The sequence below is a fragment of the Eretmochelys imbricata genome, chromosome 10, assembly GCF_965152235.1.
Source record: "Eretmochelys imbricata isolate rEreImb1 chromosome 10, rEreImb1.hap1, whole genome shotgun sequence".
NCBI lineage: Eukaryota > Metazoa > Chordata > Testudines > Cheloniidae > Eretmochelys > Eretmochelys imbricata.
Genome location: NC_135581.1, coordinates 46,184,555 through 46,208,590, shown reverse-complemented (window position 1 = coordinate 46,208,590; position 24,036 = coordinate 46,184,555). Strand labels below are relative to the sequence as shown.

The 24,036-nt window shown below is 46.7% G+C and overlaps 1 protein-coding gene across 1 annotated transcript in view; it reads right to left on the bottom strand.

The window, feature by feature from the left end:
- ALPK3 (alpha kinase 3) overlaps positions 1-24,036 on the bottom strand; it is an 85,750-nt gene that overhangs the window by 46,990 nt on the left and 14,724 nt on the right. Inside the window, exon 2 of the mRNA XM_077828911.1 lies at positions 6,820-6,941. Within this exon, the coding sequence (XP_077685037.1) occupies positions 6,820-6,941 (122 nt within the window). The remainder of the gene's footprint in view (positions 1-6,819; positions 6,942-24,036) is intronic.

Genomic DNA, 24,036 nt, shown 5'->3' with positions numbered 1-24,036 from the left:
GGTCGATGGAGCACTGGCTTGCTACTGGCTCTTCCACTTTCATTAAAAGACTAGCTATTCACTAGACATTTTCCCATGTGCACAATAGGCACCAGCATGTTATACAATAGTCTTGAGGCACCTACCGTATTTATAAGAACATGCTGTGTACCATCTGCTGTGCCATCAGCAGAACCCCTGCTGTAGCATCACACAGCTTCAAGCAAGGGTCATCTGTGACCCTCAATTAGAGAAGACCCCAAGGGGTAGCGAGCACAGTCGACATCCAAGAGCTCTTATCCCAAGAAAACTGGAGCACTTGAGCCAAGAAACAACTGCCACTGGGTGCAAACCAGCTGGATTAACTAGACCAATAAAGGGGATACAGGCACAGCAAAAGGCTGGGAGGAGGAATGCCCGTTCCCTCTTCTATTGACTAGATAATGGAGAAATGAAACCAAAGAGATTTTTGTCAAAATGGGTGTGTGGCTGCTTGGAGTTGTATATTTGAAAAATCAGATCCAGTGACGTTCCAGGGGAAACAGGTGCCTGGGGAACTAGTGTGTTGTGAGAACGGAGAGGGAGAGTGCTGGAAAGGCTTTTTTTGTTAGCTATTGCAGCTAACTAGGTGCTAATACAGACTTTGAAGAAAAGATCTCCTTGGTAAAGGGCCAACATCCCCACCCCTTCAATGAAAGAGCTCCCATTCCATATCTGAAACCCCCAACACCGGTGTCAGCCCAACCATGCATGACAGGCAGAGAAGCAGGAATATATTGCCAGTTTCTTTCATTAGCAACCAAAAGTAGCAAGAAGAGTCACAAACAAGTTTTTAAAAACTTTTCATAGGTCACTTACCCACAATGCCAGGGCCGTCCTTACCCATACACAAAGTACGCAGGTGTGTAGGGCACCAGGAAATTTGGGGTACCAAATTTCCTGGTGCCCTGAGCAGCTGCATGCTGCTCTAGCCCCTGCTCCAGCTCTTCCCCAGGTCCCTGCCCCCGCTCCGCCCCAGCCCCGCCCCCGCTCCCCAAAGGACTCCAGAAGCGGCCGGGCAGCCGGCCAGGCCTGCACCCACCGGTAAATAGAGCGACCCGGTCCCAGCCTGCTCCACTCCCCTGGCTCCCAACCGCGCAGCCAGCAAGTGCTGGGGGGCAGTTCCCCCCTCCCCCCAAGCCTGGGAGCCAGGGGAGCAGAGCAGGCTGGGGCCTGGTCACTCCACTTCCCGCAGGAAGTGGCCAGCCTCCCCCCTGCAACGGAGGCCTAGGCTGGGCCCCACACAGCCCCCCCACGGAGGCCTGGGCCCCACACAGCCCTCGCCCCCCCGCAGGGGGGCCGTGTGGGGCACCAAAATAGCTTGGGACAACCCTGCACGATGCAGTGGTTGGGGCAGGGAAGAGTATTTTCTTCCCTCCCGCACATCCATGAAACTCAGGGTTTGTCTACACTGCAAAAACAACAACTTGCAGCAGCAAGTCTCAGATCCCAGGTCAACTGACTATGGGCTTGTCTACACTACAAAATTAAGTCAGCTTAAGCCAAGTCGATGTACAACCCTGCAGTAATTAAAGCCGCAGTTCACATCCACATTCTGCTTCTTCTGGTGGTGGTGCACATCCTCACCAGGAGTGCTTCCACTGCCTGAACTGTGGGAGGCATTGAGAGGCACCAACAGCTGGAGCCCCGCAGCCCCGGCATTAACAGTCAGGCACCAGACTCACAACTGCCTCACCCCCCACCCCAGCATGACAGTTCCAGCTAGCAGCCAGGTGTGAGGCTCACAACTGCCCCCACCCCTGGCACTGACAGCCCAACCTGGCAGCTGGACATAGGGCTCATAGCTGGGCACCCCCTGCCCCGGTGCTGACAGTCTTTTGAGTCTGTAAGCCCGGCGCCTGGCTGGCAGGTCAGGCTGTCAGCACGGGGAGGGAAGGGACCTCCAGCTGTCAGTTCCACACAGTGCTTACAAAAATTTTTAAAAGCATGCCTCAGAGGAGGAAGCATTGGTTCATAGGGTGGCTCAGAGTCTCCCGAGAAAGAAGAGGATGATTCTGCATCCACTGGTGGCACTGATGGTCCTACTGAAGGGAAGTCATGGGAGACAGGCTTCTCCCGCAAGTCACATCTCCCAGTGGAGTCAGGCCCTTCCTTGTGACGGAAGGAGACACTGGATCCAGGACAGCAAAAACATCCTAGGAGGAGCCTAAGACTTGGCTCTTCCCAGAGTGCAAGGGGTCTGCCCGAACCAATGGAGTCAGAGTAGTAACAGTGTTTGCCACACTTGAGCAAGACAGAGTCGGTTCTGTTGGTAGCTGATGACTCCCTTTTATCAGTGCCATCGGACCACAGACTTCATGCTTAGATGGTATAGATCCCAGTTGGTACTGCCGGAGCCTTAGACTTGTAAGGTTTCTTGTCATGCCCCTGAGACTTAGGGCATCCTACGTTCTCTGAAGAGCTACTTGATTTAGGCAGAGCTGAACCAGACTGCTTCAAAGTGGATTTGGAGGAGGATTTGCTTTCATGTTTATGAGAATGCTCCCAGCTGTCCTGAGAAGACCCTGCCAAGGGATCTCTGGCGGTAGACTCCTTCACTTCAGTCAGACCTCATGGCGGGAGGTGCACTGCTTGCTGAGTCAGGATGATATATGGGGTGGGTGGTGCCTGGATGACTGGCAACCTCATGGCCTTTTCTATTAGGCGCTTCTGAAGGGGAAGCTCTCACCCCTCTCTGATATGACTGGGGAATGAGAGGGAGATACTGCACCTTACCACAATGTGGGCTTCCCTGAGGCAGTAAGTACACTGATGGCCATCACTGACTGACAAGGAATGTGGTCAGAAAGCATACATTTTGAAGACTGGACTTCTGGGCATAATCCTGTCCCCATAATGGGGTAAGGGAGTATGGAGGGCAGAGCACGCCTGGACAGGGAAGCTAAACTATCAAAACTATAAAAATGTTTAGAAAAAACACACTGAATAAACTCTAAAGTTTCTAAAACACTATTCACAGGTATATATATGTTTTACAGATAAACAAAGATAGGGTGACCAGACATCCTGTTTTTAAAGGGACAGTCCCGTATTTAAGCCCTCCTTCAGGTGTCCCAACTTTCTTAAAAATGGGAAAATTGTCCCATATTTTCTGCCTCTCCCCACCATCAGTACCAGTGGGTCTGGCTGCTGGCCTGTTCCCTGCTCGCCAGCCATTCACCCACCCACCATCAGTGGGGTGTGTGTGTGTGTCAAGGGGGCTGGGTGTGAAAGGCAGGTGGCAGGCCATCAGCACAGCCCCCACTGCGTGCCAGCTCTGGGGGTGGGGTGGAGGGGAAGGAGAGAAGAGTGCTTTCCAGCAGTATTTCTTTTTAACAGGGGCTCAGTCAAGTTAATGTTAAATTTGAACATTTGTATTGCATAGTTCTGATTGATTGCCATTGAACTTGCTTAAATACGAGTAATTCTACCAGGTGTCCCATATTCAGCATAGGGAAATATAGTCACCCTAAATTACGGGGACAAAGCTCTGGATATTGGAGGTTCCAATCTGGGCCATGTGGTGGTAAGAAGGAACTGGGGAGGTAGTCAGTTGTCTCCACCCTTTATCTACTTGACTGGAGGCATGAGGAGAGCAAGGGCACATGCATAAACCAATGGGCGCAGCTTTCAAAATTCTCCAGCTCCAGGAGCATGGTGCACGTGCATACCCACAGTGGAATATGCATAGGGCCCAGCACTCTAAGAAGCACGGGTTTTCCACTGGCACAACCCCATCTGTGCTCTGCCTGGAGGTATGTCAACACAGTGAAGAAAAACCCACGGTTGGCCCATGCCAGCCAACTCAGGCTCTTGGGGCTCAGGCTGTGGGGATGCTTCATTGCTGTGTAGATGTCTGGGCTCAGGCTGGAGCCCTAGTCTGGAAGTCTACACAGCAATGAAGCAGCCCCACAGTCCAAGGCCCACAAGCCCAAGTTGGCTGGCATGGGCCAGCCACAGGGTTTTCTTTGCTGTGTATATGTACCCTGTGTGAGATCAAAGGTGAGGGACCAAACATGTTCTTTAACAGAGTGAGATTCAGCTGCTAACTGCACATTCCTGAGATAGCAAACCTCTGAGAGGCACTCAAGAAAATAGTTCTATTCTGGCCTTCCCGGTTAGTAACCAACGCCAGCTTCACTCTGGTGCGAGCTTTTTATTGTAAGTGATCAGTGAGCAAGCTGCAGTATTAACAACCCCAAGCATTCAACACCCATGAATCACCCCCTACTCCTTCCTCAAATGTGATTTTTTTTAAAATTGATTTTCAAGTTAGTTGCATTTGTGTTTTGGTCTCACTTGGGTCATGTTTTCAAGCTGTTCTCATGTAATCACTTGTCTCCAGCAGCTGGAGGGTTAGAAAAGATACAATGTAGAGAGAAAAGGAGTACTTGTGGCACCTTAGAGACTAACCAATTTATTTGAGCATGAGCTTTCGTGAGCTACAGCTCACTTCATCAGATGCATACCGTGGAAACTGCAGCAGACTTTATATATACACAGAGAATATGAAACAATACCTCCTCCCACCCCACTGTCCTGCTGGTAATAGCTTATCTAAAGTAATCTTCAGGTTAGGCCATTTCCAGCACAAATCCAGGTTTTCTCACCCTCCACCCCCCCACACAAATTCACTCTCCTGCTGGTGATAGCCCATCCAAAGTGACAACTCTTTACACAATGTGCATGATAATGAAGTTAGGCCATTTCCTGCACAAATCCAGGTTCTCTCACTCCCTCACCCCCCTCCAAAAACCCACCCCCATACACACACAAACTCACTCTCCTGCTGGTAATAGCTCATCCAAACTGACCATTCTCCAAGTTTAAATCCAAGTTAAACCAGAACATCTGGGGGGGGCGGGGGTAGGAAAAAACAAGAGGAAATAGGCTACCTTGCATAACAACTTAGCCACTCCCAGTCTCTATTTAAGCCTAAATTAATAGTATCCAATTTGCAAATGAATTCCAATTCAGCAGTTTCTCGCTGGAGTCTGGATTTGAAGTTTTTTTGTTTTAAGATAGCGACCTTCATGTCTGTGATTGCGTGACCAGAGAGATTGAAGTGTTCTCCGACTGGTTTATGAATGTTATAATTCTTGACATCTGATTTGTGTCCATTTATTCTTTTACGTAGAGACTGTCCAGTTTGACCAATGTACATGGCAGAGGGGCATTGCTGGCACATGATGGCATAAATCACATTGGTGGATGTGCAGGTGAACGAGCCTCTGATAGTGTGGCTGATGTTATTAGGCCCTGTGATGGTGTCCCCTGAATAGATATGTGGGCACAATTGGCAACGGGCTTTGTTGCAAGGATAAGTTCCTGGGTTAGTGGTTCTGTTGTGTGGTATGTGGTTGTTGGTGAGTATTTGCTTCAGGTTGCGGGGCTGTCTGTAGGCAAGGACTGGCCTGTCTCCCAAGATTTGTGAGAGTGTTGGGTCATCCTTTAGGATAGGTTGTAGATCCTTAATAATGCGTTGGAGGGGTTTTAGTTGGGGGCTGAAGGTGACAGCTAGTGGCGTTCTGTTATTTTCTTTGTTAGGCCTGTCCTAAATCCAGACTCCAGCGAGAAACTGCTGAATTGGAATTCATTTGCAAATTGGATACTATTAATTTAGGCTTAATAGAGACTGGGAGTGGCTAAGTCATTATGCAAGGTAGCCTATTTCCTCTTGTTTTTTCCTACCCCCCCCCCCCAGATGTTCTGGTTTAACTTGGATTTAAACTTGGAGAATGGTCAGTTTGGATGAGCTATTACCAGCAGGAGAGTGAGTTTGTGTGTGTATGGGGGTGGGTTTTTGGAGGGGGGTGAGGGAGTGAGAGAACCTGGATTTGTGCTGGAAATGGCCTAACCTGAAGATTACTTTAGATAAGCTATTACCAGCAGGACAGTGGGGTGGGAGGAGGTATTGTTTCATATTCTCTGTGTATATATAAAGTCTGCTGCAGTTTCCACGGTATGCATCTGATGAAGTGAGCTGTAGCTCACGAAAGCTCATGCTCAAATAAATTGGTTAGTCTCTAAGGTGCCACAAGTACTCCTTTTCTTTTTGCGAATACAGACTAACACGGCTGTTACTCTGAAACCTGTCAATGTAGAGAGAATGTCAGATTTCTAGGCCAGAAGGGACCACTGTTATCTAGCACAGCAGTTCTCAAACTGTGGGTCATAAAACCCCAAAGTGGGTCATGATCCCATTTTAATGGGGCTGCCAGGATTGGCCAAAGCCAAAGCCCTTGGTGGCGCTCAGGTTACAGGCCCCCTGCCTAGGGTTGAAGATCTTGGGCTTTGGCTCCCTCCAACCCCGCCACTTAGGGCAGTGGGGCTCAGGCTTTGGCCCCCTACCCAGGGCAGTGGATCTCAGGTGGGCTCAGGTTTTGGTCCCCACATCCTGGGGTCGTATAATAATTTTTGTTGTCAGAAGGGGGTCACGGTGCAATGAGGTTGAGAACCCCTGATACTAGTACAAGCCAGAGAACTTCCAACACTAATTCCTAGAGCAGATCTTTTCAAAAAAATCTAATCTTGATTTTAAGATTGCCAGTGATGGAGAATCCACCACAATTCTTCGTAAATTGTTCCAATGGTTAATCACTCTCCAAACTGTTAAAAGTTTACACCTTATTTCCAGTCTGAATTGTTTAGCTTCAACTTCCAGCCATTCAATGAAAATGCATCTTCCAATAAAATTGAGCGAGTTGGCAACACTGTATTCCCCTCCCCCTTTTTATTACTACTAACCAGGAGCACTAATCTATCAGCAGGGGTGGGTCACTTCACTGAAGGCATCATTACCTGTTACTATGCATGTGAATTTGGCATCAGAGTCCTCAGACACAGCGCGAGATTTGAGGGTAGTTTCAAACTGCGGCTGGGTCTCCTCAGTCAGCTGAGCAATGATTGTGCAGAAGGTGCTCCTAAAAGAATCAAGAAGTAATTCTTAGAGCTCAGATTAGGTTACTAGAAACAAAGAAAAGGGTTCTCCACCCAGAGATCAAATAATGTGCTTGGCTGACTGGTTCTCATTATATGCTAGGGCAGGCGGGAAAGTAAGTTAAGTGACTTACTGGTACGCTGGGGCCAGCTCTGGCCCCTGGAAGGGGCAGGGCATGGGCGGAAGGGGCAGGGATGAGGGGGGTCAGAGCCAGCCCCAGCCCACCCTGTAAGGTAAGTGCCTCCCCCTCTCCCCCACCGGAGTAGCAGCAGCAGACTGGGGCACCGGGGCCTATTTAAAGGGCCCAGGGCTCCCCTGCTTCTACTGCCCCAGTCCTTTAATTAGCTGCAGGAGCCCTGGGGAAGCAACGGGGCTCCAGCAGCTATTTAAAGGACCGGGGAGGCAGAGGCAGCTGTTCAGGGGTGTTTAAACAAAAAAAACCAAAAAACCCCCAACGACAAAAGTTTTACTGATGAAAAGCGCTGGTATAAACAGTGCTTTGTCGGCAGAAGCAGTCTCCTGCCGACAAAGCCGTGGCCGCTCATGGGGGATGGAAGTTTTTTGCCAGCAGGAGACCACTCTCCTGCCAACAAACAGCAACTACCCTGCACAGCTTTTAGCGGCTGTAGCAGACCAGCCATGTCACTAAAAGCTGCGTAGTGCAGCCGCTCCCCTAGTTTCTGGCTGGGGCACAGAACAGTTTAGTTGCCTCTGGGCTGTAATGCTTTCTTCTAATTTTGGTGGCTGGGTTTAGTTTGCAGGTGCTGGCAGCCTGTGATTTACAGGCGATCGGATCAGATGATCTGGCGTTCCCTTCTGGCTTTAAACTCTATGACAACCCAACACCTGCCTTCAGATGTTGCTCCTTGCCTCTCACTGGATTCTAATGGTCTCATTTTAAATTCCCTCCCAGGCACTCTTACCCTGGTTGGTACTTGGCTCACAGTCATTGCTGCACAGCTAGAGCTATGAACACTAACAGAGAAAGAATTCTGAAAAGCCCGTTCACTTCTCGCTATTTATGCCTTATATTTACTTGTTGTGTTTCTTATTGAGACAATGAAATAAAAGAAACCAGTGAAAGCAGCCTCACTTTTAGCCTGCTGGTGCTGCACGGAGTGGGTCTCTCGCGCTGCGGGGGTGGGAGGGAAGCCCCTCTATTAGAATTTTATTTTAACTGTGCAAGTTTTTTCATTGGTTTAGGATTTACAGAATAGGCATTTTGGGATCAAGTTTTAATTGACATGGTCCCTTTAACAAGTACATGCCCCTTATTTCAAAGGCTTGAGTCAATAGTAAAAAGACCTTTAAGGGCATCATGCGCCAGTGATAGTTTCTTATTCCTACATACCCACCCTCCTACAGGAGGTTCTGAGCCTGGCTTACACCTTTCAGAGCTAGGGAACTGTCCGTGAAGCCAGCAGGGAAGCTTCTTTACTTTAGCTCCTGCTACAGCATCTAGGCATTAGGAACCATACACCATGTAAGTTCATGCACTGAAATGTGAAGGCATAGCAAGTTCAGACTGAAGCATTAGCCTGAACTGTCCAAGGAGCTACTAGACTCTACGAAGTTCAGAAGATGCATCTTGGAGCTGTTTCAGTGTTATTCACATATGGCACTGAAAGGATACAGTGTGTATGGATTCAGTATTGTCAATCTCACACAGCTGAAAAAGTTTAATCAGGCCCCCAAAAAACCATGAGATTTGCTTCAGTACTTTTTAAAATTTCCTGGCATTTTAAAAATTGGGGTCTTTGTCTTCTGGTTTGGGGGGCCTTTAGGGATCATATTTTCAGTTTTTTCCCCCACAACCAAAAAGGATAGAAAGTTACTCTTTTTTAAATGTGAAATTCTCATATAATCACAAGACTCCAGGAGCTGGGGCTCTAGAAGAAACACCGTGTACTACCATACAGTTGGCAACACTGCTCATGCAGTACCACCTTCAATAAGGAAAGGCTTAAGACAAAACAAAGTGTTCGGCTTCCATAAACATGCAGGAGAAGTGTGTGTAGGGGGTGGAGATTCATAGAAACAACTACTGACAGCTCCACAACTGGTGCTAGCTGGCCTCAGTATGGGCAGTATCAGCAGGAGGAGCAAGTGGGAGGTCCCAGGAGCCTGTACTCCCCTGACTCTTAGAGGGGTCCTCCTAGGTCCCAGGCAGGCACTGCTGCTGACCTGTTCAGTGAGCGAACTTCAGCCCTGAGGTCTGGAAATTCAGTTCCTCTCATCACATACTCCCTCGTCATTACATTTTTAAAGAGTAAATGGATACACAGAGCTTGGACCCAGAGCAGAGCCCACTGTCAGGGCTCTGAGCTGTGACAGCTGCCTACGCAGCTCCAACGGCAGCAGGGACCTACATCACCTACAGATTTAGCAGGAGATTCATAGATTCCAAGACCAGACAGGACGATGGTGAACAGCTAATCTGACCTCCTGTATCACTCAGGCCACAGAACTTCCCCAAAGTGATTCCTAGAGCAGATCTCTCAGAAGGACATCTAATCGGATTTAAAAATGGTCAGCGATAGAGAATCCACCATGACCCTCAGTAAATTGTTAAAAATTCATACCTTCTTTCCACACTGAATTTGTCTAACTTCAACTTCCAGCCATTGGATCATGTTACACCTTTCTCTTCTAGACTGAAAGAACCCATTAGTAAATATCTGTTCCTCATATAGGTACTGTGGCAAAGTACCTTGTTCACCTCAGCAGGCTCAGTTCTTTTTAGCCTTGGAGACACAGGGGTTTGGGCAAGGCAGTCCTTCTAGGTGGCACAAGGTCAAGCTATACCTTTCCTCAGTCAGTCCCTTGTGCCTGTTTTCCTTTCCCTTCTAGAGAGGGGATGCAGCCTCCCTTCCTAGAAAGGTTCGGTGTCTGGCTGTACCCAGCCTACTGGCAGCTTTTCTCACCCCCACCCCCCTTTCCTAACAGGGGAGGGTTTAAAAAGGTCTCAAGCAGTTGGAGTCAGCTGAACCGAATTGGTTCTCTAGCTACCCTTTTACAGTTGAACCTTATTAACCTGTGGTTACCTCTCCTCAGTGGATAGGGAGGGGCCTTTTAACCTTCTGGGACTGATTACTCCCCTCCCCATAGCTGTTTGTCCTGGGTTTACTACAGTACTTACAGGCTAATCAAATCAGCCCTTAACCTTCTCTCTGTTAAACTAAATAGATTATTCCTTATAGTGATACACTCAAGGAGCTCAGCGTCTAATCCTTTAATTAATTTAATCATACTCCTAGCTCTTCTCTGAACCCTCTCCAGTTTTCCCCAACATCCTTCTTCAGCTGTAGACATAGGATTCCAGCAACAGTTGCACGAGTACCAAATACAGAGATAAAATACCCTCTACTCCTACTCAAGATTCCCCTGTTTATGCACTGAAAAATTAAATTAGCACTTTTGGCGACAGTGTCACACTCAGCGCTCACGTTCAGCTGATTCTGCAAACAGTTTTGGGCTCATGGTGGATAGTCTCTGCTTCCCAAGGCAGAATCCTCTACCCTACAAGTATGACCTACATTTTTTGTTCCTAGATGTATACACTTACATTGAGCCATATTAAAACATATACTGTTTTCTTGTGCCCAGCTTACCAAGCGATCCATCACAACGCTGCTACGTCCCTTTCCATTCTCTTGCTTCCTGCTAAGGGCAGTTTGCGGGAAATCCAGGACTTTGAATTCCACAAGCACAAGGAAGAGCTCATGGGGCTACTCCCACTGCTACAGGGTAAAGCAGCCAATCCTGCATGAAGACAGTCACTGGTGGGGGTTTAGTGGCCTTATTATGAATTCATGAGAGTGTTGTCTCAGTCCTGGTCCCAGAAAATGCTTTCCAAATTCATGTAGATTAAATTCAAAGAACTTCCCAAGCACCAGTGCAGCATTTCATGTAGCAGCAAAATAAACAGAGTGCCAACCATACAGCATCCCCCACAAACTAGTGATGCATACACTGAAATATACAGCTGAGTTCAACCCTTGTGTAACGCCACTGATGACAGTGGGTGGCGCCAGGGATAAACTAGGCCCATATTGTGCAAACTCCAGAGCCAGAGGTATACTGCTGAATAAAAGGCAAAGCACCGGAGACTGGGCCTCAGACAAGATGTGTCGCTAGCAGTGTGGCCTTGGTGACCCATTTAATCTTCTGCAGAGGAAGAAGAACCACAGTAGCCACTGGGTAAATGTTGGAGACTTTTTGTTAGAGGCTTCCAGTTTTAGGTCATTTCCCCAGCAACTCCTTGAATCTCTGAAAGTGCTGCACTATCCCTTATCATTTGGCTACAGCAAAACTTGTCTAATTCAAGCTGCTTCATATATCGATGTACCCATTTTCTGAGTGCTCCTGAAATTTTGCAGAGTGTAAGTAGTATCTGTTTGCTTTTTAACCTTCCTACATCTGCATGTTGTCTGCAGCAGCAGATCAGAAGCACATAAATTGAGCAGATTCTAGAAGGAAGTATGAAAGGACGGCAATTCAATAGCCTTTTTACATTAAAGAGGGACTTCTGTACTAGGGAAACCTCTGGACAAAGCGGACTTGAAAAAAAAACAAAAACCTCTTCCCCTTTTCTGTGGCTCTTGGAGTGGTTTTTCTTTCCTCGCCCCTTTTAGCAGCAATCCTGGAGGCTAGCAATCACTCTGGAAGGACCTCTTCCCCACCAGCTCATCCTCTCCTCCTTACTTCTGCAGGGAAGCAATAGTGACATCTTTGACTTTACAACAGTCCACATTGACAATAGATCTATGGCACAGATATGGCTTCACTGCAGTCTGGCTAAGGAGAATCTGGGTTGCAAGGGCAGCTTGTGGGGAAGAGAGAGCTCTTATTTGAACAAGGTGGCATGTCTATTTTTTAAAGCGTATCCCTGTATGAAAGTCTCTCTTTAATAGTAAGAAATAGCTGAACAGACCTTTCCCCACCTCCACCCTTTCAATGGTGAAGATGGATAGTCCTTGCATCTACCAGAATTGTGCGCGATAAACACCAGCCTGACTGTTTGCACTTCAAGCAAGTAGTAGAGACTCAAGCATGCAGAATCTCATGCGTGCACATTATATAAGTGCCATGCTCTCTTCAGCTAGTACCAAAGCACTAAAGGTTAGTCATGCGATGTCACAGGTCCAGGAAAGGATTTGGTCAGAGAAGTTTAATAGAATAGAGGTTTACCTTCTAAAGCTGGAGGGAGATAATCGGTTGCCTGATAAGCTAAGCAGAAACAGCAAACAAAACCATTAGACCAAAAAGCATGAAAAGAAGCAGAAATTAAACCATTATGTTGACAGATTAATGATAAGTCATCTTGCACAGGTCAGAGTCTCTATTAAAAGGCCACAGCTGCCTTAGCCTGCCTGCCAGGATAAGCGAGCTACATTGTAAACTGTAACCAAAACTGAAATGAAATGGTCATTAACAGCAGAAATGTAAGAACATTTTATGTGGGTCTGAAAGGCTAGATTTCCAAAAAACAGCACCTGAGTGGTCCAAGCACTCTCTACAGCGGTGTATGCGCAAGGCAGGAAACTACACTTAGTCTAGAGGGTATCCTGATAAGATGGCACTTGAGACCACGAACCAACTTACTTGTCCTGAGGAGCAGGCCTGGGGCCTGGCCACCTACTGATGAGCAACAAGTGTGTTTGCCACAAACTGCACTTCCAAGCTCAGAGGTGGGATCTGCATGTTGAAGGAATTCCAGGAGGCAGAAAAGCTCCCTGTTCGTAATGCTCTGAACCAAGTCACTGCGAGAACTTACTGTAAGCACATTTCACAAAAACTTCCATGGTCTCCATTCCCTTTGTGGTAACTTGTTACAAGGCTAACTGTTTTATAAAACACGCTCCAATGCTAACACCTATATCTGATGGGCGCAGGTGAGTTACTTACCAAGAGCAGAGCCTGTTCTCCAAACACTTTGCCTCCAGGGAGTCACACATCTGTCCACAGAACCATTTTGGAGCAGTATTTGGCAGCTATGGGGCATGTGCCGTTCCCTGGAGCCTAACACGCCACACAGACTAAAGGCATGAATGCATGACCTGTCCAACCTTCCCTCAGCTCCATATTTGTGACAGAGATGCCTAAGGAATTGGGGGGGCGGGGCGCAGCGGCAGTGCAGCTCTGAGGCCGCAACACATTTGGAGAGCAAGAGCTACCGTCGGTAAGTGAGCCTTTCTTCCCCTCCATTGCTTCCACAGAGCTTGGCCAAAGGTGCCTGGCCACTGGGACTTCCCTTAGCAGGCAAGCAGAGGAAACCCATGTGCTGAACAGTGACTGAAACCCTGCCCCCTCAAAACCAACATCTGCTGTTGCCGAAATATCCAGAGAACAATGATTTGCAAAGGTGTGAATGGAACTCCAGGTAGCAGTCCTATGGATTGCAGTTTGGGGAATGCTGCAAAAACACTCTACCCCTTTAGCCAAGTGATCCCAGAGACATTCAGATACAGGACGCCTACTAGCTCATAGCATAACTAAGCACAGTCTCTTATCCACAGAAATAGACTTTAAACTGAGATGGCGTGCAGAGTTCTCTCCAAAGACCACATGCAGTCTGTTCCATCACTACCATCCAGAGCATGTAGCCTCCCTTCCCCTGTGTGGCTTTAGAGCAGAGACAGTCTCCATCACAGCCTGGTCGACAAAAAACAGATGCAGTTTTGTCATAAGTCAAGGGGTAAGCGTAGCCACCCTGCTGTGTGTGGAACACAGCATAAATTGGTTGGCTCCAAGCGTGTGCAACTCAGACCCTCCTGACCGAGTAATGGCTCTAAAAATGAAAACTTCAGTGAGAAATGGCAGAGACTGCAAGATCCGGGAGGCTCAAGAGGGCTGCTTTGGGTTTGTTCAATGGCAAGTTACAGTCCCAGAAGGACAGTTTGAGACACCCTTTAAAAATGAAAAGGAGTACTTGTGGCACCTTAGAGACTAACAAATTTATTCACTGAATGCATCCGATGAAGTGAGCTGTAGCTCACGAAAGCTTATGCTCAAATAAATTAGTCTCTAACGTGCCACAAGTCCTCCTTTTCTTTTTGCGACTACAGACTAACATGGCTGCTACTCTGAAACCTTTAAAAATGGTTTTATTAGGGGGATGGCTGAACACTGTGGACCCTTTTGCAGGTACATGGTAGATAGAACATACTTGGGAACACAAGCATTCAAGTCAAGGTCCCTAGCTTGAGCAAACCCATTTTCAAAACCCTTTTGGGAAAAGCCTGAGGCAATACAAAAAAGAAAAATAATCCAGCACAGCAGCCCAAGTCCAACTAAAGTGTAGTATAGACACAACTGTGACACTGCACCCCATATTCTTCAGGGAGATATTAGGATTATGATTATGGCATAACTATGATGTATTTTATACATCGGCCATTGAGATCATTGGAAAGGGTATGATTTACTGAATATGATTATCCTATTTGTATGCATACATCATTTTTGTATCTGAAGTTAGGAATATTGACTGTGTATCTGTATTACAAATATGTTTACACCTGGGAATGCCCACTAGGCAGAATACACTCAGTCTAGACCAGTGCTTCTCAAGCTATCAGATGTGAGGGACCAGCAATTTTTTTTTCCAATGTGCGCACAGACTGGCAGCCGATGGCTCGCAGACCGGCACCAGTCTGCGGACCACCACTTTGAGTATCACTGGCTATATATAGATGGCTGACTGACAAGGGCCATTAGAGAAAACAACAGACCTTAGAAGAGGCTAATCTCCCACCAGGAGGCCTTCCTGAGGACGCTGTAAACAGCTTCTGAGTCATGGCTGCCATGACACTACAGGAGCATGTGACCAGATCACCTGGTACTGGACTCCATCTTGGAATACCAGTGTTTTTCCACTGAAAGGCGTTGGAATCAAACTTGGAGACAAACGGTTCCCGCCACATGCAAAAGCTATTTAAGACAGGGGAGTGACATAACTGTGGTTCTTCACTGACTCCCTGACAAAGGAGACTCTTGGAAACACCTGGAGGAACAAGGACTGAATGGGTGGAAGTGCTGGACCCAGGCTAGAGGAATTTCAAGTCTGTAAAAGGAATTTATACCTGGGATTTGAAGCTGCAAGCAAGTGCAGCTTGCCCCTTAAGAATCTCTGCAACCGGCTTAAATAATCATTTAGGGGTGAGAATTTGCTGCTCATATCCAATCTCTTTAGCATATTAAGCTTAGAGTGCGTTTTTGTTTATTTGCTATTGCTATCCCTTATAATCACTTAAAACCCATCTTTTGTAGTTAATAGATTTGTGTTTGGTATATCACGAACCGGTGTGTAGGAGTTATAACTTGGGGCCGAAAGCTGTTGTATATTTCCTCTCCACACTGAGGGAGGGGCGAATTTCATGAGCTTATCCTGTACAGATCTCTGTGCAGGGCAAAACGGTATAATTTTGGGTTTACACTCCGGGGGCGGGGGGTGCACTTGAGTAGCTGGGCAGGTCCTTAGCAGAAGCTTCCCCATGCAGAGCTGATCTCAGCATCTGTATGTAGCTGTAGCTGGGCCTGTCCTACCTGTATGTGTGCTGGAGGGCCTGTCACAGCAGTACAGTGTAAAGGTAGCCCAGGCTAGTGGGTCAGGTGGGCTCAGTGGTACTCCAGTTCCAGGTGGCACCCCGGGTGGACCCATCACAACGTTGTCCACCTGTTCATGAACTATATGTAAAACATGGAGCAAGGGAGAGGCTGGCTCTGTGACCACTCTGACAGAGGAACTGAAGAACAGTTATGTGGTGGGGGCAGGGGAGTTTATTCCCTTTATGATATGCTGGGCTCAAGCAAGTTATGCAATGCACCCCTGACCTGCCAACTGCTGCTGACAGAGATTTGGTGGCCCCGTGGCTAGGCACACTGCTCCTATGGGGACTCTGGAGGCGGTGTCTCACAAAACAGGTATAACCCACCTTGATTTGGGGTTCTCCCAGCTATAGATTTCCCTCTCATCTTTGACAGGGATGGGAGAAGGCTGCCCATATAGAGCCATTTTATGTAATGACATCATCATCCATATAGAAACAAACCAAGATGAGCAGAAGCTTTGTTCTACTTGAAGGGTATCAGAGACACAGGATTCTTTTGCCAGCTATTATCCAGGAGGAATTTAGGGAATTAGGAGACAAATTAGTTTACATGTTAGGAGCAATGAGAGGCTAACTAAGTTTGCTTTACTTTTCTTGTTTCCAAAGGAGATTCAGCAGAACATAGTACAGGAGTGGTCAGCTGCTGTAGTCATGTTGCAAATGGCTACACAAATGGATGGAGACATGTAAATGAGCAAGAAGGCACTAATCCAGAGATTGGGGTTTTTTTTGTTTTTTAAAGGCAGAAGGACCATCATCATACAGTCTGACCTCCCGCATAAGAGAACCTTGCCCAGTGAGTCTTGCATTGAGCCTAATGACTTCTGGCTGAGCTAGAGCAGTGGTTCTCAAGCAAGAGTACATGTAGCCCTGGGGTATGCTGAGGTCTTCTGGAGCATACATCAGCTCATTTAAATATTTGCCTAGTTTTACAACAGGCTGCATAAAAAGCACCAGCGAAGTCTGTACAAACTAAAATTTCATATGACTTGTTTATATTGCTCTATATACTGAAATGAAAGTACAATATTTACATTGTAATCTATTTTATAATTATATCGTAAAAATGAGAAAGGAAGCAATTTTTCAGTGATGTATTTTAATGTCTAAATGTCACAGCCACACTGATTTTGTAAGCAAGTAGTTTTTAAGTGAGGTGAAACTTGGGGTTATGCAAGACAAGCCACACTCCTGAAAGGGGTCCGTAGTCCGGAAAAGTTGAGAGCCACTGAGCTAGAGTACATCTTTCAGACAGATCCCTAATCCTGAGATAGGGACAGAGAATTTGCCAAAGCCCGAAGTAAATTGCTGCAGTATCTGCTTTATTTCCAGTCTGAATCCATCTAACTTCATCTTCCAGCCACTGGATCCTATTCTGCCTTTGTCTGCCAGACTAAAGAGCCCTCTACTATCAGAAATCTTCTCTCAGTGTAGGTACTTGTTAACTGATCGAGTCAACTCAATCTTGCTTCGGATCAGGACACAACAGCCAAAAGAAGCTTCCCCTTCATTTTAGGAAGATGCTATGATGAGGGAACAGTACAATTGGGAACAAAAATAAGGTTCAAAACCGTCAAGCCTCCCACTGAGCTTCTGAAATTACATCCGAGACCTTACACCCCTCATTGCACAGAAAGAGGCACTCAGTCTAGTGCTAGCAAAGTAACACAAGACAGCCTCTGAAAACTGCACCTGGCAAGCCTGCCAGTGTTTCCATTTGCGGAGGCAGAGCCCCTAATCAACATGAGAAAAAATGGGAACAAACCCCTTAAACTTATAGGTCACTTGCTTTTGCAAATGGCTGCACAGAGACTTTTTACAATGTGGCAAACCAAGAGGTGACATTCCCTTGCACAGGACACTCTCACTACCTAGGGTTAAAAGGTCACTCAACTTGAAAATAAGTTTGTGACTGGAAATTCATCAGCAATGAAAGCAGGTGGGGGGAAATGTTTTCTGTTGTTTGCTTTGAGCATTTTACAGCACTCTGTGTAGAGTCCAGTTCCCTGGTTTTGCTGATGTCATTGGCACTAATCTCATGGATTAGCATGACAGCTTCACACATAGGATTGCCAATTTTGTAATATTTTAAAACTGGACACACTAGCAAGAGTGCTGGAACCTCCCCCGGCCGCCCCTTCCCCTAAGGCCCCGCCCCACCTCTTCCCCCAAGGCCCCACCCCTGTTCGCTCCTCTACTCCCTCCTCCGGTTCTCACTGCTTTTCTTCTACTCTGCCCCCTGCCTCTCCCACCCTGGGTCAGAAGGGACTTGCCTGTGGAGCAGGGACTGGGAGCTGCAGCCACCAGATGCAGATAGCAGGTGGCCCAGCTGAGTAGGGGCTGGCATGGGTGATGACCCGGTGCCTCCCTGCCTCCCCTGTCCGCAGTAACTGGACTTTGGGTGTCCAGTCAGTAGATCTGACCAGACACTGTCAGGTCCCCTTTTCAACCAGACTTTCTGGATGAAAACCAGACACCTGGCCACCCTATCCCCACAGGGCAGAACACGACAGATTTCCAGACCATGCTCCGACGTGCGTCAGGTCACGTACATGCCAGAGGGAGCAACATCAATCAACTCAGACCTTTCTACATATGCTCAGGCCCTTGACCCCTCCAGACCCCCTCCTGGTCCGTGTGGCCAGACAAAGCACAGCTCCCCTGGACCAGAGCAGGTGAACCCAATCCAGCTACTTAAAGAGGGCTAGTAGCAGGCCTGAGACAGGCTGAGCCCTGGGGAGGGAAGCTAGCTGTGGTGGGTCCCTGTGGCTGCTGCTCCAGGAAGGGAGTAGAGAAGGATGAATTCAATCTGGAACAGGTACAGAGAAGGGCTACTAGGATGATCCGAGGAATGGAAAACCGGTCTTATGAAAGGAGACTCAAAGAGCTTGGCTTGTTTAGCCTAACCAAAAGAAGACTGAGGGAGAGATACGATTGCTCTCAAATATATCAGAGGGATAAATACCAGGGAGGGAGAGGAATTATTTAAGCTCAGTACCAATGTAGACACAAGAACAAATGGATATAAACTGGCCATCGGGAAGTTTAGACTTAAAATTAGACAAAGGTTTCTAACCATCAAGGGAGCGAAGTTCTGGAACAGCCTTCTAAGGGGAGCAGTGGGGACAAAAGACATATCTGGCTTCAATGCTAAACTTGATAAGTTTATGGAGGGGATGGTATGATAGTTGCCAAAGTTAGGCTATCCTAATTGATCTTTGACTATTAGCGGTAAATATGCCCAATGGCCTGTGATGGGATGGGATCTGAGTTACTACAGAGAATTCTTTCCTGGGTGTCTGGCTGGTGAGTCTTGCCCACAGTGTTTTCCTCAGGAATTGAATTGGGGGGGGTTTTCAAATTTACAGGGTGGGTGGTGTCAGGACCAATGAGGGGGAAACCGTGGAGGGTGAAGCTGTATAGCACCATAGTAAAAAACTGAAAAATGTTTCATGACCATTTTATTAGATTTTAAAATCATCACACAAATTAAAGTTGGCTACTCAAGCCTTCTATGAAGCACTACATCTACATCCTTCTTGGTTTCTTGTTATAATTTTGCACAACTCTGTTAATGAACTTCTTGAATGCAATGCATTCATCTTTGGTGGCTTCTAGTGTGTCCAGTACTTCCATTCCTTCAATTGATATGCTCATTAGTTCATTCACATGATCAGGCAGAAGGAGACTTCTTTCAAAACACAAAATTCTACTCAACGATGAAAGAGAATGCTCAACTGTAGCTGTTGTGACTGGGAGTAGCAAGAGATGAATTCCTACTTCTTTCAGCCCAGGAAACATAGCATAAAGATCAGGTCGAGCCGCTAGTGATGATAAAAAGGAAATTGAAGTCAAATCTTCATTCTTTAGTCATATGATATTCCACTCTGTGTTCAAATTCTCTATTCTGTCCTGAGCACATGGCCGCCCCATTGCTGGTAGTCGGTGTTTTATAGGACAGGGATCTGTAAAAGCTACATAGAGGTTGAGTAGAATCTAGAAGTCGCTGTTGTAGGTTTTTTAAGAATCAAGTCTGTGTACTTTTTCAGTTTTCTTAAATACTTCTTGTCCTCTTCACTTAAGGGTGAGATTCTGTGGCCTGCATTGTGCAGGAGGTCAAACTAGATGATCATAATGGTCCCTTCTGCCCTTAATATCTATGAATCGCCTTCATTAGTCAACTTCTGGACTGAAGTCTTTGCTTCTTCCAGTACTTTTTCAATAGATAGCTCTCTGATTGATCCAAATGTAGCTTCTATTGCTGGACAAAGATCTACTACTGTTGTAGCAGATGCCTGGATGACATTGTTTAATGACCGCAGTGGTTTCAACAGTAGACTTACAAGAGAGAGAATGGCAATAGTCTTCTCTGAACGTAGTAACAAAAGTAATCCACCAGCCTCAGTACTTAGATCCATCCCATCTTGGTAGATACTTTCCAAAGCCAGTAATAATGGTTGGAGTAATTTTAAGAAAACACCCAAGGATCACACATGAGAAAGCCAGAGGATTTTCCCAGGTTGGACTAATTTGAACTTCAGTCCCAGTGTATCTTCTATATTTTCCAAGATATTCAGTCTTTTTGGACTCTTGCTGAAAAAAGAATATAATGAAGACATTAAATTTATAGCTTTTTAAAATGTCTTTTGAAGAGTCTGCAGCTCGTACTAGCTCTAGTTGGAGTAGATGGCCTCTGCAGTGTGTATAGGAGAGACTAGGGCTACACTTTTCGCTGAGCAAAGCTTGTGCTCCACCATGTCTTCCAGAGAAGTTTCCAGCTCCATCAATTCACAAGCAGCCATCTTTTTGGGGTCCCATTGACATGCATTTAACTCTTCTAAGATGTGGGTTGTCACAGACGCAGCCATTCAGTCTTCTATAACTTGAACATCTAGAAATGCATCCACTGGCCTACCACTGACATCAAGATAACGTACACAATGACTTAATACTTGATGCCCATTTGCATTGGTGTGTTCATCAGCCATGTATGCAAATTTTTTGAATTTGGTGGGAGAGTTCTTCACTTTTTCAACTGTTGAGTCTTTCACTGTTGCACCACATGCGTCTAGCCAGTCAGTTGAGTTTCTTGCAGAAAGATAGTGAGCATTTGCTGGTCTTGTTCGGAACCAGTGTTCAACTTCAGGATGAACAAGTGACAATGCACTTAACATTGGCCTCCAGTTTGTAGTGTGTGGTATCTCTTGCTTAAACAGAAAGTACGATGCCATGGCCATGTTTGTTCGCATGAACTGTGTTGTGTCTCCAACATTCTTAACAGCCTCATTAACACTCACCGGTGTTGTCCTTGGTCAGTGGAGATTCAGAGTTCAGAGGTGCTTTCGCATGAGTTCATCTCCCAGGTGGGGGGCAAGAAAGCACCTTGCTCGTTCCTCCAGCTGTTCACTGTTTGCTCTGGCCACTGTTGTTCGTTGTGCCACCGTTCACTTTATCGCTTTGTTGCCAATGTCCCTGTACCATCACCTTCTGCTGCCACCTGCCACTGTGACCTCTGCGAGTTGGTCTCTTGAGGTTCCACCAGCTCTCAGTGATTTTAGCTGAGCTCTCAGTGGAGGAACCTCGCTGCTAGGGCCATCTCTTCCACAGAAACACTGATCCACAGCAGGTCTAAGCACTTAGACCTGATCATCAGTGATTTCAGCTGTAGTGATCACTTAACAAAACAAAGACTATCTATGGAGCCTAATCAGCTCTGTCTTTAAACAGTGGAGAGGGGCAGGTTTAATAGTACTTGTGACTCAGGCAGACCATCAAGCAAAACACCTCTCTCTCTCTCTCTATGCCCTCAATCAGCACAGGCTAAGTACAGTTCTGCTGCCCTTTACTCGTACAATAAGAACAACAACATTTCATTACACACACACACACACACACACACACACATACCCCCCGCATTCAAGTGATTTGTAACCCAACCCCAGACAAAATCTATCACTTGGGCAACACAGCTCTGTTTGCTGGATACCTAGGTAGATTAGGTGTGAATGTAAATACAATCTGGTCTTGAAGCCTTTCCCCCCCAGCCTATCACTAGCTGTCAGGGAGAGCTCATTTAGACTTTGCTTGCAAATCATAATTTGAAATTATTAGGTTGGCCAACATCACTGAAATGAATGCACTGACATGGTCATAAACTGCTGTACAAGGAAGCTAGTCGATGTTCATACTTTTCAAATCTATTATACTTTTTCAGATCCACGTATTTTATCCTATACTGTATATGCTTTTAAAGTGTGTATTAATGTTTCAATTCAAATTTCCAAACAATCACTAAATTGGCAACACTGCATGTAACTAGTTCTCAAAACTGGGGGTGGGGAAATCCCTGCTTGCCCACATGCTCAGGGTTTAGCTGATTGCCATATTTGGGGTCGGGAAGGAATTTTCCTCCAGGGAAGATTGGCAGAGGTCCTGGGCGGGTTTCACCTTCCTCTGCAGCGTGAGGCACGGGTCACTTCCTAGAGGATTCTCTGCACCTTGAAGCCTTTAAACTATGATTTGAGGACTTCAATAGCTCAGACATAGGTTAGGGGTTTGTTACAGGAGTAGATAGGTGAGATTCTGTGGCCTGTGTTGTGCAGGAGGTCAGACTAGACAATCATAATGGTCCCTTTTGACCTTAAAGTCTATGATTCTAGGATGGAGGCTGCCAGCAGCTGGTATGCCAGAGACCCTTCGGAGGTGTGGTCCTGGGGCGAAGGACACAGGTAAGACTGTTTTCTTTTTGAAAACTTCTGTTAAAGAAACAAACCTCTATGCCGGAGACAGGGTGTGACAGTGTGTACCTCGGAGCCAGGGAGAAGCCCGGTGCTGGTTAACACAACCAATGCACTTTACAGGGGGCTACAGCTTCAGTCTACCTGGAAGAAGAGGCAAATCCAGAAGGCAGCACCTCTCTCATTAAGCACAGCAGGTAACATTAATGCTCTGGGAATGGCACTGGGTGGAGTCTGAGGTGTTACTGACCATCACTTGGGATTAGGGTACCTGAGGAATGTCTCTCCTCCAGCTGTGATCTAAGGCTTGCTCTCCAGGAAAGGTCCCGCTCAGGAACATTGTCTCTGTCAGGTCCACCAGAACCCCGAAGTTAGAAGGACACAGTGTGAAAATCATAGTTTTGGAAACCATGTCTCTCAGGTTTCAGAGTAACAGCCGTGTTAGTCTGTATTCGCAAAAAGAAAAGGAGTACTTGTGGCACCTTAGAGACTAACCAATTTATTTGAGCATGAGCTTTCGTGAGCTACAGCTCACTTCATCGGATGCCGATGAAGTGAGCTGTAGCTCACGAAAGCTCATGCTCAAATAAATTGGTTAGTCTCTAAGGTGCCACAAGTACTCCTTTTCTTCATGTCTGTCAGCTTTGTTACTAGCCCCACTCAGAACCTTCAGTCACATCTGAGTAGGCCTGTCTGTCTCCAGTGCCACAGCTTGCTTTGCTCGCCAATTCCTCTATAGGATGAGCGGGTTTGTTCACATACCTTGGGACTTGCTGCTCAGATGCCTCACAACACATACTCTGCAAGCCACACATTCTCTCCCAGGGCACCATGTGGGGACAGTAACTGGCCAGCCTATGTTAGAGGAGAGACCATTCATCTCCCCACCACACAGACCCTTCCAAACACCCAAACAGGGAACTCACATCCTACTACTTCTCTTCCCTGTCTCTTCCTCCCCCATTGATCATACAGAGGAGATGTGCTTCAGGCTCCGCATTCTCCATGGCTTTCCCCAGAGCAGTTGTCCAGGGCAGGACTGCAGACAGCAGCAGCTGCACAGATGTGGAGTGTCCTCAAGCAGCACACCCGTGCTCTGGGCTGCCCCCAGATGGAGCTGTTTCTCTGAAATGCGTGTTGCTAGGCAAAGATGCAGAACTAGGAACAGAGTGCTCCGTGACAGGGATTTTAAAGCATTTAGTCACTTTGAACTGGGCTTTCTATGGCCCTTTGACCTTTCAGTCTGGCTTTTTTCCTGGGTAGTTGGGAAAGAGACTGGAAGATATTATTGGAGAAAGTGGGAAGTTCACAACAGTGGCTTTTTATCACATACAAGAAAGCAACATTACAAATTGTTTTTTCAGGTTGTAAAGTAAATCACTCAGAAATTAGGAAGTGCCACAATTAAGGCTCCCTTAATTTGTGGTATGTGAACAACCACAGCTCAGTTTCCTTGTGTGTACGCATTACGGTATAGCCTAATTACACATTTTCTACAGAACCCCTGCCTCACTCAGTGCACAGGATGGACAGGGCTAAGGAAACGAAGCTGCTCAGTTATTTGTTTTGATCTTTGACATGTAATGTGTGGCCACTGCTTTGTTTACTGAACCCTCTACGAACCCTGCACAGAATATGGGAGTGTCATTCATTGGGTCTTGGGCTTTTCTATGTTGTTGCTCATAACTGAAGGATCTAAGTAACTCAAACAACAGATGTAACTTCTCAA